The sequence below is a fragment of the Herpailurus yagouaroundi genome, unplaced genomic scaffold, assembly GCF_014898765.1.
Source record: "Herpailurus yagouaroundi ecotype Mexico unplaced genomic scaffold, PumYag 187, whole genome shotgun sequence".
NCBI lineage: Eukaryota > Metazoa > Chordata > Mammalia > Carnivora > Felidae > Herpailurus > Herpailurus yagouaroundi.
In genome coordinates this window covers 7,091,375-7,106,136 of record NW_024412418.1, presented here as the reverse complement: position 1 = coordinate 7,106,136, position 14,762 = coordinate 7,091,375, and the positions used below count along the sequence as shown (strand labels likewise).

The following is a 14,762-nucleotide window of genomic DNA, read 5'->3' as shown; positions in this document are numbered from 1 at the left end:
ACAGTCAGCAGTGAGGGACGTGTGAATGCTTTCCACACAAAACCGCTCAGGCATCAGTGGGGACACGCACGTGTGTTGCAAATGTGCTGTTCAGGCCCAAAGTATCAAATGTTGGATATCACCAGAGAGGACTTTGGGAGTGAGAAAAGGGGGCTCTGCCTCGATCAAGCAAACTATGGTATGTCCACTTACCACTTCCAACACCCCACATAACACAGTATCTACTAGGTTAATTGTTCGGCGTCTGTCTCTAGCCTTGTGGATTATTAATTTATTATCTATTATTTATTTGTTAGTTTACATATTTGAGACAGAGAAGTGGGGCTCATTCGAGGCTCGTGTTTATACCCAAAGCAGGGCTCGAGCTCACCAACTGTGAGATCAAGACCTGAGCCAAGTCAGATGCTTAACGACTGAGCCACCCGGGCGCCCTGCTCTGGTGGATGTGAAATTCTAGCAGAGGCTTCTCTCTGTTTGCTGCCTGGCACACACAACAGTACTTGCCGAGTGATAGGAACGAAAGCTTCTCTGAATGTTAAGCTGAAACATTACTTCCCCACAGTGGAAAAGCCAAGTATCTGCAAATTACTGCTCACAGGATCTAGAGACAAAGGAAGACCTTGAAGGTGTCAGTTATAGAAAAGAGCTGTCAAGGGCCTTATTACACCAAAAGAGAGATCTCTGTCACCATGCAGAGTAGAGCTCTCACATTTGTCCTGCATCTAGTTCTCTGTGAGTTCCGTGAAACTCCTCCTCTAACATTCCCAAATTTGTTTGCCTGAAAAACCGTGTTCCTTTGTGGTTTTCACACTTGATCTTAGCCAAAAGGCTGAGAAGCCATCCTTTGTGGTTTTCAGATTCCAGTCATGTTCTCTCTCACCACGTATCTTGCTAGGCTGAAGCTTCAGTTATATTCTCTGAAATTATTTTTCTCTTCTTCTCAACACCTTAAATTATGCCCCTCCAAGACCTTAAGATGTTTTTTCTTGAAGTGTAATGAGCAGAATGTCTACATATGGACATACCGTGGTTTGCTTGATCAAGGGGTGGGGAGTAGATGACAAATTTTAAGGAAGGTCTGAGACAGTGGTGTCTGGACAAGGAACTGATGGAACAAAGAGAGCCAGTCACAAGACCATCTTGTGGAAGAGCAATCTACATGTAAGAAACGGTTGGTGCAGAGGTCTAAGCAGGTACATAAATGCCTGGTGTGTTCCGGAACAGCAAGGAGGCTGGTGGGGGCTGGAGTATTCGGAATGGGAGTCGGAGTGAGTAGAAGACGCGGCTCTAGTGGTGGCCTTACATGTAGGGCCTCGTAGATCTCTAGAAGGCCTTTTGCTGAGAAAGGGAGAGCCTTTGGGAAACATTTGAGAAGTACTGTTTTGGTGCTATGCGTGGAAATGGGAAGGCGACAGTGGAGGCAAGGGGTCAGCATGAAGAACAGTGCCATAAACCAGGTGAGCGATGACGACTCTCACACCAGGGCAGTGGCCGTGAAGGTCATGAGAAGAGTGTGTGGATTCTGTACATGGTTTGCAGGCAGAGCCAAAAGGATTTCCCGACAGAGAGGAAGACAAGACTCAAAGGCTCTGGGTCTAAGCAAACTAGAAGGACAAAGTTGCCATCATCTGAGATGGACAAGAAAGGAAACAGCAGGTCTCCTCCTGGCTTGGAGGAATATCTGGAGCTTAGCAGTGACATGTTGAGTTTACAATGCCTACTAGAGACCCAAGTGGAGGCATCATGCAGGATGTATCTGTTGGGATTAGGAAGAAGGTCTGAGCTGGACCCAAAACAACACTGGGCCTCTCTGGCACGTAAACGGTATCTCAAGTGATGAGACTACATGGATTAGTTACGGGAATGAGAGTAAGAAGAGATGGTTACCGACTGAAGCCTGGGGAGCGCCAACATGAAGAGTTCAAGGAGAGGAAGAATCGGAGACCAAGAAGGAAGAGGCCAGGAAGGCTGCGTAGGAGGAGACCAAAGAGAGCACGGACAGCTAGAAGCCCAGAGAAGAAATGGTTTCAAGGGCAGGGAACACTGTCCTTGTCAAACACTGATGATGGGTCAAGTCAGGTGACAGAGGTGACCACTGTCTGTAGCCATGTGAACATCGCTGGTGACCATTAAATATTGAGGAGCAGAGGCATTAATTTAAATGTGTCAAAGCCTCCAGTTCCTGAGCTGGGAGATATTTTGAACTCATCCCTGAAGCTACTAGAGGAAACCATACCTGTTGATGAGGGAATACGGCCTTTGCCTTCTCTCTCCATCTCAATCACCCGAAGGCCTCTTTCAACATAGCTCTGGAAGAACTGGGAGGAATTTTTCAGAAATGGTTCAATGTCGGCATCTGAATATTTCTTCTTATATTCATATAACTCTGCTAGGCCCTGGTTAATAAGAAAAAGGAAGAGGAGGGAGAAATTAGTCAGTGGCCCTTCTCTATAAAGCAGAAGCCCATTTGGCTAGACCCTTTCCCTTTTACCTCTTTGGTGTTCTCTTTAGAGCCAATCTTCTTAAAAATCTCAGCCAAGAAATCATTCACTTTGGCCTTTGATGATTTTTCATCCTGAAATTGAAAGGCACAAAGGACCGGCTAGACCCGAGTTATTAATTAGGAACCCCCCATGGTTGGATAAGAACTAAAGATATCTCAAAATCCAGACCTTACTGGTATGTTCCTGTGGCTAACAGAAGCACCAATGTCTACAGTGGAAAACACTAACATTCTGAGTTACTGAATGCCTGCAGCTGCAGCTTTTCAACTAAACTTGAGGAGGAAGGACCTTGGCCCATTCCTCCCTAATTAAGTAGAGCTCACAGTGGATTTATTTGGCAACCAAAGCCTTAAGCACAAGTAAAGAAACCTTTCTTAGGGACCAAGAGGCACATGGTTAGAACTAGTTCATATTTGAAAACTTAAAGGTGGAAAATGGTTATGACACCTCAGCAGGAGAGTGGTCCCATCCCTGAGCCTTAACCTTAGACCCTCAGAAAGATGGGCTCCAGCGTTTACATCTGTGACAGGATCACCACCCTTAGTCTTTCGAGTCAGGACACTTACTATTCGAGATGCTCCCTTTTCTGTTTCCTTATCAGACTTGCTCCCGGTCTGGTCCATGCTGTGCTTCATCATCCGGCAGAGGTGGGCCTCCAGCTCAGATTCGTTCTTGTTGTCAATCATTGTTAGGTGGTCTAGGATCTGTGGGAGACAGACGCACATTGAAATGGCAGCAATGCCGTGATGTTCTCTCAAGCTCCCTCAGGGACCAGCTGCTGTTCTCACATACCTTGGGCCCTTTTAATTTGCATAAAGTGTGCAGCAGCGTCTTTAGGGTCCTTATGGGAAATTCACTTTTGCATTGCTTCAGTTTCTCTTTGGGGAAGACCTTCATGAAAATATGTATGTCCAGAAGAATTCTGTCCAGATTAATGCTGTTGATGGTATCAGGCAAGAGTCGAACCATTCTCCAGAGACACTATTGGAAAAAGAAACAAAGTTAGGAGGAGTGGCTGAAGAATGAGGATCACCCCTGGTACCATTCACCTGTCCCAAGCTCTGTGGTCACTTCCAAAAGATGGTCAGGGATATAAGTGTGGAACACCACCATGCCTTTTGAGTTCAGCTGCTATAACATGAACAATTTCACTCATTTCAAGCACATCACGGCAAGAGTGTGACCAGCCATCCATGTAATCATCCCCACACCTCCTTCACACTCCCTGGAAACGGGGGCCTTGGTGAGAAGGTATGGAGAATCGGGTGTGGAACCCAACAGTACAGCAGTTCATACAGCTTAACCAAACCTGACCCAAGGACACAGACTCAATTACAGTGTAATAACAATGTTATAATGTTGCAGATACGTTCACTTAGGGTTTTCCGTTCAAGAGGCTAAAATATTACAGGACAGGGCTATACTTACTATTTCCCAAAAAGGTATAACATTTGTCTCATGAAACTAATTGCCTTTTGCTTCTAGGATAATTCGTCTTTCCCTTTTCATTGAGGCCAAGAACTGTTCAGGCCTGAGCCTGGGGTATAAACTCGAGACCAAGTATATTTTTTTTCAGGTGTTCCTTGGTTGATCTGAGTCTATGTCTTACTTTCAACTCCCCTCTCTGCACACTTTAACAAGTATTGCATTTTGGAAAGAAAAGAGATCAAATTATTTCAACTTTACCTTCATAACAAGCTCTGAGAATTTGGGAGAACTGGCTGTTGCTAGCAGGCTGTCTTGGAGCAAAACAAGTAGGGCACTAGAAAAAAAAATCCCAACATGGTAACATTAATAAGTTTTAAACATGCATTCCAATTAAAACCAATAGTTGAAAGGCCAAGTGTAAATATTCTGTATCCATCTAACAAATTGAGAGCCTATGGATCAGGATTGTCTCTGATTACTTGACATTCAGCTATAAAGAAAATAAACATCAATCATTTAAGCTTTCTCAGTTACTACTTGGTAAATGGTAAAGCTTGTCACTATTTTTCATTGTCACTGGTAGCTGAGAAAGAAATGTACCTGAAATGTACGTGGAAGGAGAGGTAATCAACAAACATGATAGTTCTATTCTAGAAAATTCTTTATAATTTTTTTTAAAGTTTATTTATTTTGAGAGACAGTGCAAGTGGGGGAGGAACAGAGACAGGGAGACAGAGAATCCCAAGCAGGCTCTGCACCGTCAGCTTGGAGCCCACTGTGGGGCTCAAACTCATGAAACCATGAGATCATGACCTGAGCAGAAACCATGAGTCAGATGCTTAACTGACTGAGCCACCCAGGTGTCCCTATTCTAGAAAAGTCTTGATGCTGGCTGGCTTACTAAGTTGTTACTAGTTTTAGCTGCTGTCTCGGGTCAGAACACTTTAGGTTCATGAGGAAGAGAAGAGTAATAAACAAACTTATTAGGCAAACCTAAAGTTATAATTGGTCTTAGTGACTTTGGTTTCCATGGGTAGACAAAAGAGAGGCTGTTTCAGGCTCAAATGGTGAGAGCATGGATATACCTCAGGATGTTGGTCTGGTCTGACTTCTCCAGAACCTTCACCACCAAGAGGTTCACAGAGCGGATCACCTGTTGTCCTTCCTCTAGATCTTCAATCCTAGAGTCCAGCATTAAGGTGATGAGGCCATGCATCAGGTCTTTCAGTACTCCAGTGGAGGCCTCCCGGGCAAGGCTTTCTATCTGAAACAGCTATCCAATCATACTTGTGTTAGGTATGAAAGCCAATATATAAAACAAAGAAGATAAATGTGGGTGGCACATTCTAGTAAACAGTTACACTGTATTAAAAAAAAATGCAGAGTATTAGGGGGAAAAAAACCATCAGACTTCCTCAAATCTCCAGAAATAGCCAAAACTAATTGGAGTGCTTCTTCCTTCCTGTTGTAAAAGTACTTTCTGTGTGAGTAGTTATCTGTGACAATGCAACCAGGGGTCCTACCATGCCTAATGAAGACACTGGCAGGAAGCAGAAATCTAGGTAGTATGTAAGCATTCTATTTTGTGTCCTAACAGTAAGGCACCCAACATCTAATGAAAGTAGTCCGTAGTCTGCAAGTAAAACTCTGTAAGTGATGTAGGATTCAACAGAACATCTACACAGATTCAGGTTCTAGAACCCAGGTAGGATGAGACTGAAAAGAAGCTCATGTTCTGTAGAGGTGGCCTTACCGAAATCATGTTGCCAATGATACAGCTATAAAGCTTGATGATCTCATCTTTCTCCAATTTCTCATCTGCCATATGTGTGTTGTAGATGAGTCTTAGCTGCATGAACGTGGCTATCAGAAACTGATCAATATGGCCAGACATAGCTTCAGCTTTGTCTTCCTGTCTCAGGACCTCATCAATCTGGTAACAAAAACCCCAAGATATGTTAACTAAAATTAAAAACAAAAACAACAAAACAACCCCCAAGATACAGTCTCCAAGCTTCATACTTAGAAGTAGCAGGAAAATGTTATGTCTATAATATTTATTAGCAAAGTACTTATAATAATATCTAACCTAGAAAAAAAATCCAGTCACTTTACACATAAATAACTAGTCCTTAGGGATTCAAACACTCAGCAGATACTAACTGAGCAAGATACTGTTAGGTAAATTAGTCACAGATCCTATTGTAAAAGGTTCACTATCTAGAAGATTAGGGAATATAATCCCTATGTTTAAATGTCTCATCTATTAAAGTGAATACCCATCATCTCATTTGATCATTCAACAGCTCTGGAGAATCAGTAAGGTAAGTTAGTAAGATCTCCATTTACTACATGAGAAAAGCAAGGCTCAGAAAGATCAGACTACTTAGTCCAAACTCAAAACTCAAGTTTTCCCACATCCTGATTCTGGTGTTCTTTTTGGTTTGGTACATTGGTTGTCACTAACAGTAAAATGCACTACTGTGGGTAAAACATGTATTTCCCATTCACTACTGTAAAAATACCTAATTTTTATGATTACATAAATACCACCCAGAGACAAACATGTCAATCTTCAATAACCGCCCCCTCCCCCATCTTTTTTAAGAGAGCATGAGAATGGGGGAGAGGGAGAGAGAGAGAGAGAGAGGCATACACACACTGGGAGAGAATCTCAAACAGGCTCCACACTTGGCACAGAGCCCAACTCAGGGCTTCGTCCCAAGACCCTGGAATCATGAGCTGAAATCAAGAGTCGGACACTCAACCGACTGACACGCCCAGGCACCCCTAATGGCCCTACTTTCCGGCAGGGTTGTCCTATTGTGCAACTCCAGGGAGCACCATTTTGACAGACTGCAGTGGGAATGGTGCCTGCTGGTGTTGTGGAAGCCAGGAGTCCTACTTTCATTTGCATCTTTATGCGTGTCATACCTCATTGGCACATACAATTTTATATAACTGGAGCTGTTTAACAACGTTGTGTCAACAAAAACACCATAAAAAATACTTTTTCTCCCCCCAGGGGAAGCTTACCCTTTTTCTAAGGTAATTAACATTAACAACCTGGTCCACATCCTTTCACATTCACAGAGTCATATACAACCACATGTGCATGCACAAATGGGGTCAAGGTTTAGGTTGTTTATTTTAAAGAGGATTATAGTTCGTACATTTCTCTGCATCTAGCTTTTCTAGCACAACAGAAAATTATGAAATTCCCCAAAGGCCACAGGAATAGCTCTATTTTTAAAGACTGCATTAACAGTCTACATATGCATGTGCCAAAGTTTACTCAATTGTTCCCTTACTAACTTTCAATGTGTTTCCAGTTTGGTTACTTTGTTTACTATAAATAAGGTTTCAATAAACGTCTTTGTACATGTATCCTAATATACTTGTGTTTTTATTTCTAAAAGAATGATACATTTCAAATGATGGCATAATACATATTACTGTGTGGTTTTCTTTAAAAAGGCACATTGGGGCGCCCGGGTGGCATGCAACGTCCATCCGACTCTTGGTTTCAGCTCAGGTCATGATCCCAGGGTCATGGGATCAAGCTGAGTTGGGCTCTGTGCTGAGAGTGGAGCTTGCTTGGGATTCTCATTTTCTCTCTCCTTCTGCCCCTCTCCCCTGTTCACACGCAAACTCATGCTTTCTCTCTCTCAAATTAAAAAAAAAGGCACTAACATTGCATTTGCATTTCTACATTTAATGCACAAGTACTGTTTTTCCACAAGCTCTACTGCCTGTATGTTATTACACTTTTTATTTTTTGCCACTCTGATGGCAAAACATGCTATCTTATTGTTACTTTAGGCTCCACACCCAGTGTGGAGCCCAAAGGAGGGCTTGAACTGATGACCCTGAGATTAAGATCTGAGCTGAGATCAACAATCAGACACTTAACAAACTGAGCCACCCAGGGGTCCCTTATTGTTACTTTAATTTGCATTTTGTGGCAAAGGAGGGCCTGGACCTCTTTTCACATATTTACTGGCCGTTTGGATATCTTGTGTGATTTGCCTATTCACATCCTTCAGTCATTTTTCTATTGGGTTCTCCTTTTCTCAAGAGTTAATAAAAGCTCTGTTTAGTGTAGATATTAATCCTTTATTGGTCATCTGGGTTGCAAATATATTCCACAATATGCACGCAATATACTACTTGTTTACTGATAGTATATGGTAGATTTCTGCAGATTAAAATCTTAAAATTTTATATGTTCGAATGTGTCTTTTCTTATTCTTCTTAGGTTTCCTTCCTTGTTTTTAAATGTTTTCCCCAAGTCCCCTGGTTATTTCAAAAATTTAGGGGGGCGTGATGAATTGTTTAAAATTTTCACAGGGTTACTTTTTTTTTTTTATCTCTTCCACATCTATGGTTGGTTCCTTCCTCATTCCTGATACATATTTTTGTTCTCTAGTCAGTCTATTAAGGAATTTGTTTTGTTTTACAAGAAACAAATTAAGAGTTGTTATTTTAAAAATCCATCTTAGGGGCGCTTGGCTGGCTCAGTCAGATGAGCGTGTGATTGTTGGGTCCTGGGGTTGTGAGTTCGAGTCCCATGTTGGGTATAGACATTATGAATAAACAAACAAACTGAAAAAATAAACATCCATCTCATGAACTATAGCTTTATTATCTCCTTTCAGATATTTTTTATTTTTTATTTTTCTAACTTCTGATAAGTACTAAGTTACTTCATTTTAGCTTTTTCCTAATAGCAAATGCATTTCAGGCAATATATTTTTCATTTTCTTTCTTTTTATTTTTTTGTGTGCGGATATCCAATTGTCCCCGTATAATTTATTGAAAAGACTTTCCTTTCCTTACTGTTGAACACTTCAGTGACACATTAGTTATAAATCTATTGCGCCTATATGCATGTATTTATTTGTGGGTTTTTTAATTCTGTTCCATTGAGTCTAGTTCATTATTTTTATGTCAATATCACATTGTCTTAATTACTATAGCTATACTATACTTAAAAATTTTTTTTTTAAATTTACATCCAAGTTAGTTAGCATATAATGCAACAATGATTTTAGGAGTAGATTCTTTAATGCCCCTTACCTGTTTAGCCCATCCACCCTCCCACAACCTCTCCAATAACCCTTTGTTTGTTCTCCATATTTAAGAGTCTCTTATGTTTTGTCCCCCTTGCTGTTTTTATATTTGCTTCCCTTCCCTTGTGTTCATCTGTTCTGTATCTTAAATTCCTCATATGAGTGAAAGTCATATCTGTCTTTCTCTAATTTCACTTAGCATAACACCCTCCAGTTCCATCCACGTGGTTGCAAATGGCAAGATTTCATTCTTTTTGATTGCTGAGTATTACTCCATTGTATATATATATATACTACATCTTTATCCATTCTCCATAGATGGACATGTGGGCTTTTTCCATACCTTGGCTATTGTTGATAGTGCTGCTATGAACTTTGGGGTGCATGTGCCCCTTTGAAACAGCATACCTGTATCCCTTGGATAAATACCTAGTAGTGTAATTGTTGGGTTGTAGGGTAGTTCTATTTTTAATTTTCTGAGGAACCTCCATACTGTTTTCCAGAGTGGCTGCACCAGTTTGCATTCCCACCAGTGGTGCAACAGAGATCTTCTTTCTCCGCATCCTTGCCAACATCTGTCCTTGCAAAACTGAGTTGTTAATGTTAGCCATTCTGACAGGTGTGAGGTGGTATCTCATTGTGGTTCTGATTTGTATTTTCCTGATGATGGGTGATGTTGAGCATTCTTTCATGTGTTGGTTGGCTATCTGGATGTCTTCTTTGGAGAAATGTCTATTCATGTCTTTTGCCCATTTCTTCACTGGATTATTTGTTTTTTGGGTGTTGAGTTAGATAAGTTCTTTATAGATTTTGGATACTAACCCTTTATCTGATAGGTTGTTTGCAAATATCTTCTCCCATTCTTGTTGGTTGCATTTTAGTTTTGCTGATTGTTTCCTGTGGTGTGCAGACGATTTTTATTTTGAGGAGATCCCAAGAGTTCATTTTTGCTTTTGTTTCCCTTGCCTCTGGAGACGTGTTGAGTAAGAAGTTGCTGAGGCCAAGATCAAAGAGGTTTTTGCCTGCTTTCTCCTCGAGGACTTTGATGGCTTCCTGTCTTACATTTAGGTCTTTCATCCATTTTGAGTTTCTTTTTGTGTATGATGTACGAAAGTGGTCCAGGTTCATTTTTTTGCATGTCGCTGTCCAGTCTTCCCAGTACCACTTGCTGAAGAGACCATCTTTATTCCATTGGATATTCTTTCCTGCTTTGTCAAAGATTAGTTGGACATACGTTTGTGGGTCCATTTCTGGGTTCTCTATTCTGTTCCATTGATCTGAGTGTCTGTTTTTGTGCCAGCAATATATTTTTCTGAGTTCAGTAGTTTCACTACAGGTTTAGAGGGAAATGCTTTCCTACTATTCACTATTAAGAATTTTTTGGTTTTTTAATCAAAGGGTTAGTCAGGAGGGTGTTTCATACTTTTTCCAAGTGGCCATTATTTTTTGTGATATTATTTATTAAAAAGTCTGTTGGGTTACCAATAAAGAATTTGGTGAGTATATCTTTTACTACAACAGTTGTTAAGATATAAAAAAATATAGATATTTTCAGAGACTGTAAAATTCTATGTACACATATATTAAGTCCGGTTTACTGTTTACTAATACTATTTTATTAAGGTTTAACAACGTTAATACAATATACAAATCCTAACAGTACATCTTAATGAAATTCTATGCATATGCATCTGTATATCTGCCATGAGAACAAGCTATAGGACATTGGTTGCACCCAAAGCCCTCTTCCTGCCCCTCCAAGCTGGTAAGCTGGTATCCTGCCTTTCACCAGGGGTTACTGCTATTCTATCTGGTTTTTCCTTTAAAAAAAAAAAAAACATTCTGACCTCCAACTGGTTAAGAATTATTTCATTCCCATGTCCTTATCTTTCATCTACTACATCTGTCCCAATTCTCTCAACCTATAACTTGTCTTTTTATTTATTTATTTTTTTAAAGTAGGCTCTACACCCAACATGGGGCTTGAACTCACAACGCTGAGATCGAGTCGTGTGCTCTACTGACTGAGCCAGCCAGGTGCCCTGCTTGGCTTTTCATTTTGTTATAAACAGAGTATCTTGTGATAAACAGATGTTTTCAGAAATTTTAAAGTAGTAAAAGATTTCTATTTTTTCCTTTACGTTTTTTTGTGTCTAGTTTAAAAAGAAATCCTTACATAATGTGAAGTAAAAAATGTTCTCCTATTAAGTTTTCCTTCTCACATCTAGGTCTTTAATCCATCTGAAATATACTTTGGCGTAGGAAATAGCAATCTAATTATACTGCTGTTCCCGTGGAAGATAACCAGTCCTAGCACCATTTACTGATTAATCCAGCTTTTACCAAGGGATTTTTAATGTCTTTTCTGTTCCTTTTTTTTGGGGTGGGGGAGGAGAGAAGTAGGGGGAGAGAGGGAGGGAGGGAGGGAGGGGGGAGAGAGGCATAGGGAGAGGGAGAGGGAAAGGGAGAGGGAGAGGGGGAGAGAGAGAGAGAGAGAGAGAGAGAGAGAGAGAGAGAGAGAGAGAATGAGCACAACCAGGGGATGGGCAGATGGAGAGAGGGACAGAGGATCTGAAGCAGGCTCACCACTGAAAGCAGAAAGCCTGATGTGGGTCCTGAACCCACGAACCGTGAGATCATGGTCTGAGCTGAAATCGGAGGTTTAACCAACTGAGCAACCCAGGTGCCCCCAATACTGCACAATCTTAATTACAGTGGCTCTGTAGTTACTGTTGATGTATAGTGATAAAGGACCTCTGCACTGTGTTATAATTTTAAAAAACTTTCTTGGGGTGCCTGGGTGGCTCAGTCAGTTGAGCATCCAAGTCTTGATTTCAGCTCAGATCATGATCCCAGAGTTGTGGGATGAACCCTGCAATGAATTCCACACTTAGTGTGGAGCCTGTTTATGATTCTCTCTCTCTCTCTGCCCCTCTCCCCTGGTTATGTGCATGTGCTCTCTCAAAAAAATTTAAAAAAGATATGTAGATTTAAAAATTTTTTTAATTAAAAAACTGTCTTAAAAAACTGACTGCTGGGGTGCTTGGGTGGCTCAGTCAGTTAAGCAACTGACTCGGGCTTGGTCATGATCTCGCTCGTGGTTTGTAGGTTTGAATCCTGCGTGGGTTTCTGTGCCGACAGCTCAGGGCCTGGAGCCTGCTTCGGATTCTGTGTCTCCCTATCTCGCTGACTCTCCCCCACTCACGCTCTCTCTCTCTCAAAAATAAATAAAACTTCAAAAAAAAAAATAAATTTCAGCATCAATTTCATAACTGTAGAACTGTTGAGATTTTGATTAGAATGGCTTTCACTGTATAGGTAAATTTGAGGCAAATTGGCATCTTGATAACCCCAAACCTTGTGAACATATTATATTTCCATTTATTTGGAAATTCTCTAACGTCATTCAATTTCCTCTATAAAGGTTTTACATATAAAATGCTTGATTTATTCCTATGTAAATGTTTTTGTTACTGACGGTTTTCTTTTTTTTAATATTCTCATAAATCTTTATTTATTTATATTTTTAAATGTTTTTATTTCTCTGAGACAGAGACAGAGAGAGAGAGAGAGGGAGAGAGAGAGAGAACACAAGAGGGGGAGGGGCAGAGAGCAAGCGGGAGACACAGAATCCGAGGTTGAGCTGTCAGCACAGAACCTGACATAGGGCTTGGACTCAGGAACCGCAAGACTGTGACCTGAGCCAAAGTCAGACATGTAACCAACTGAGCCACCCACGCACCCCTGTTAATTTTCTTATAATATATAAAATTTACCATTTTAACTATCTCTTAAAAAAAATGTTAAGTTTACTTATTTATTTAGAGAGAGAGAGAGCATGAGCAGGGGAGGAACAGAGAGAGAGAGAATCCCAAGCAGGCTGTGCACTATAGCCTGACTCAAGGTTCAAATACATGAACTATGAGATCATGATCTGAGCCAAAATCACAAACCGGATGCTTAACTGAGCCACCAAGGTGCCCATTTTAACCACTTAAGTATATAATCCAGTGGCATTAAGTACCTTCACAATGTTATATAACCATTACCACTATCTATTTCTAGAACTTTGTTATCATTCTAATCGGACTCCATACCCATTAAATAATAACTCCAAATTCCGCTGCCCTTCCCTAGCCCTGGTAACCTCTATTCTACTTTCTCTGTGTGTTTGCCTATCCTAGGTACCTCATATATGTGTAATCACACAATATTTGTCCCTTTGTGTCTGATTTATTGTATTTAGCATAAGGTTTCCAAGGTTCATCCATGTTATAGCATGCATCAGAATTTCATTCATCTTTATGGCTGAAAAATATTCCATGGTATGTATATACCACATTTTGTTGATCCATTCACATGCTGATGGACTCTTAAGTTGTTTTCCACCTTTTGTCTGCTGTGAATAATGCTGCTATAATAAACACTGGTGCACAACTATCTGTGTGGGTCCCTGCTTTTAGGTAGTGGAAATATTGGATCTTATTGTAATTCTTGTTTAACTTTTTGAAGAACCACCAGACTGTGTTTTCCATAAATGGCTGTACCATTTTATGTCCTTACCAGTAATGCACACAGGTTCCAGTTTCTCCACATCCTTGCCAATACTATTGACCATTTAAAAACAATTTTTTTTTAATGTTTTTATTCAAGAGCGAGCGAGAGCAGGGGAAGGGCAGAGATAGAGAGAGAGAGAGAGAGAGAGAGAGAGAGAGAGAGAGAGATCCAAAGCAGGCTCCAGGCTCTGAGCTGTCAGCACAGAGTCAGAGGAGGGGCCCAAACTAGTGAACTGCAAGATCATGACTTGAGTCAAAGTCAGTTGCTTAACCAACTGAGCCACCCAGGTGCCCTATTTCCCATTTTTAGAAAAAAAAGAAAATCCTACTGGGGTATGAAGTAGTATCTCATCGTGGTTTTGATCTGCATTTCCTTAATGACTAAAAGATGGCAAACATCTTTTCACATGCTTACTGGCCATTTGTGTATCTTCTTTGGAGAAATGTTGATTTAAGTCCTTTGCCCATTTTTGAATTTTCTTTCTGTTTGTGTGGTTGAATTGTGGGAATTCTTTATGTGTTCTGGATATTAATCTCTTTTCAGATATATAGTTTGCAAATATTTTCTCTCATTCTGTGGGGTGTCTTTTTACTCTCTTGAGAGTGACCTTTGTTTGATGCACAAAACTTTTATTTGATAAAGTTCAATTTTATTATTTTTTCTTCTGTTGCTATTGCTTTTGGTGTCATATCCAAAAAATCACTGCCAAGTCTAATATCATGAAGATTTCCCCCTATGTTTTATTTGTTTTGTTTGGGATACCATTAGGTTATTATAAAAGAGAGACATGGAAATTATTTACATGATGGAAGATTTCACAACTTTACTAGAATGGGCAGCTTCACATGACGCCATTTCAATAATGATTTATTTTAGCCTACATACTTCCTGAGAATGTCACCAGAAATAATCCTTGTCATCCAGAACTACTTTGGTGCTTCCATATTCTGGGAGAATTTTATCTCCAACTTTCACGCTAACTAGTTGAATCTCTCTCTTTTCTCTAGAGCCCCATCCATACACTTTTCCTTGAGATTTTTCTGGAAGCAAAATGCCTCCTTTGGTTACAGTTTTGGCTATACTCCTTTCAACTAAAACTTGGTCAAAGAGGGGAAGAAACTTTCTAAATGCCTGTCCTGACATGACTGGCTGCTGCAGTTCAACTGTACTTTGCTTTTGAGCTGCCACCACCACAAGGAGA

The 14,762-nt window shown here is 40.4% G+C and overlaps 2 protein-coding genes across 5 annotated transcripts in view; both read right to left on the bottom strand.

Moving 5' to 3' along the window:
- CKAP5 (cytoskeleton associated protein 5) overlaps positions 1-14,762 on the bottom strand; it is a 114,418-nt gene that overhangs the window by 1,791 nt on the left and 97,865 nt on the right. For all 4 annotated transcript variants that reach the window (XM_040495282.1, XM_040495285.1, XM_040495284.1 and 1 more), the window contains 7 exons: positions 5,686-5,865; positions 5,018-5,205; positions 4,191-4,266; positions 3,297-3,485; positions 3,071-3,208; positions 2,492-2,575; positions 2,237-2,396 (listed from right to left, as the gene is read on the bottom strand). In XM_040495282.1, the coding sequence (XP_040351216.1) occupies positions 2,237-2,396; positions 2,492-2,575; positions 3,071-3,208; positions 3,297-3,485; positions 4,191-4,266; positions 5,018-5,205; positions 5,686-5,865 (1,015 nt within the window). The remainder of the gene's footprint in view (positions 1-2,236; positions 2,397-2,491; positions 2,576-3,070; positions 3,209-3,296; positions 3,486-4,190; positions 4,267-5,017; positions 5,206-5,685; positions 5,866-14,762) is intronic.
- On the bottom strand, positions 14,318-14,756 carry LOC121043463 (10 kDa heat shock protein, mitochondrial-like). The gene has a single exon (XM_040495286.1). It carries the CDS (start codon positions 14,702-14,704, stop codon positions 14,459-14,461), a length of 246 nt encoding a protein of 81 aa, XP_040351220.1. The 5' UTR covers positions 14,705-14,756; the 3' UTR covers positions 14,318-14,458.

Excerpts from the sequence above, each read along its gene's own strand:
- LOC121043463 (XM_040495286.1), bottom strand. The coding sequence starts at position 14,704 with ATGTCAGGACAGGCATTTAGAAAGTTTCTTCCCCTCTTTGACCAAGTT.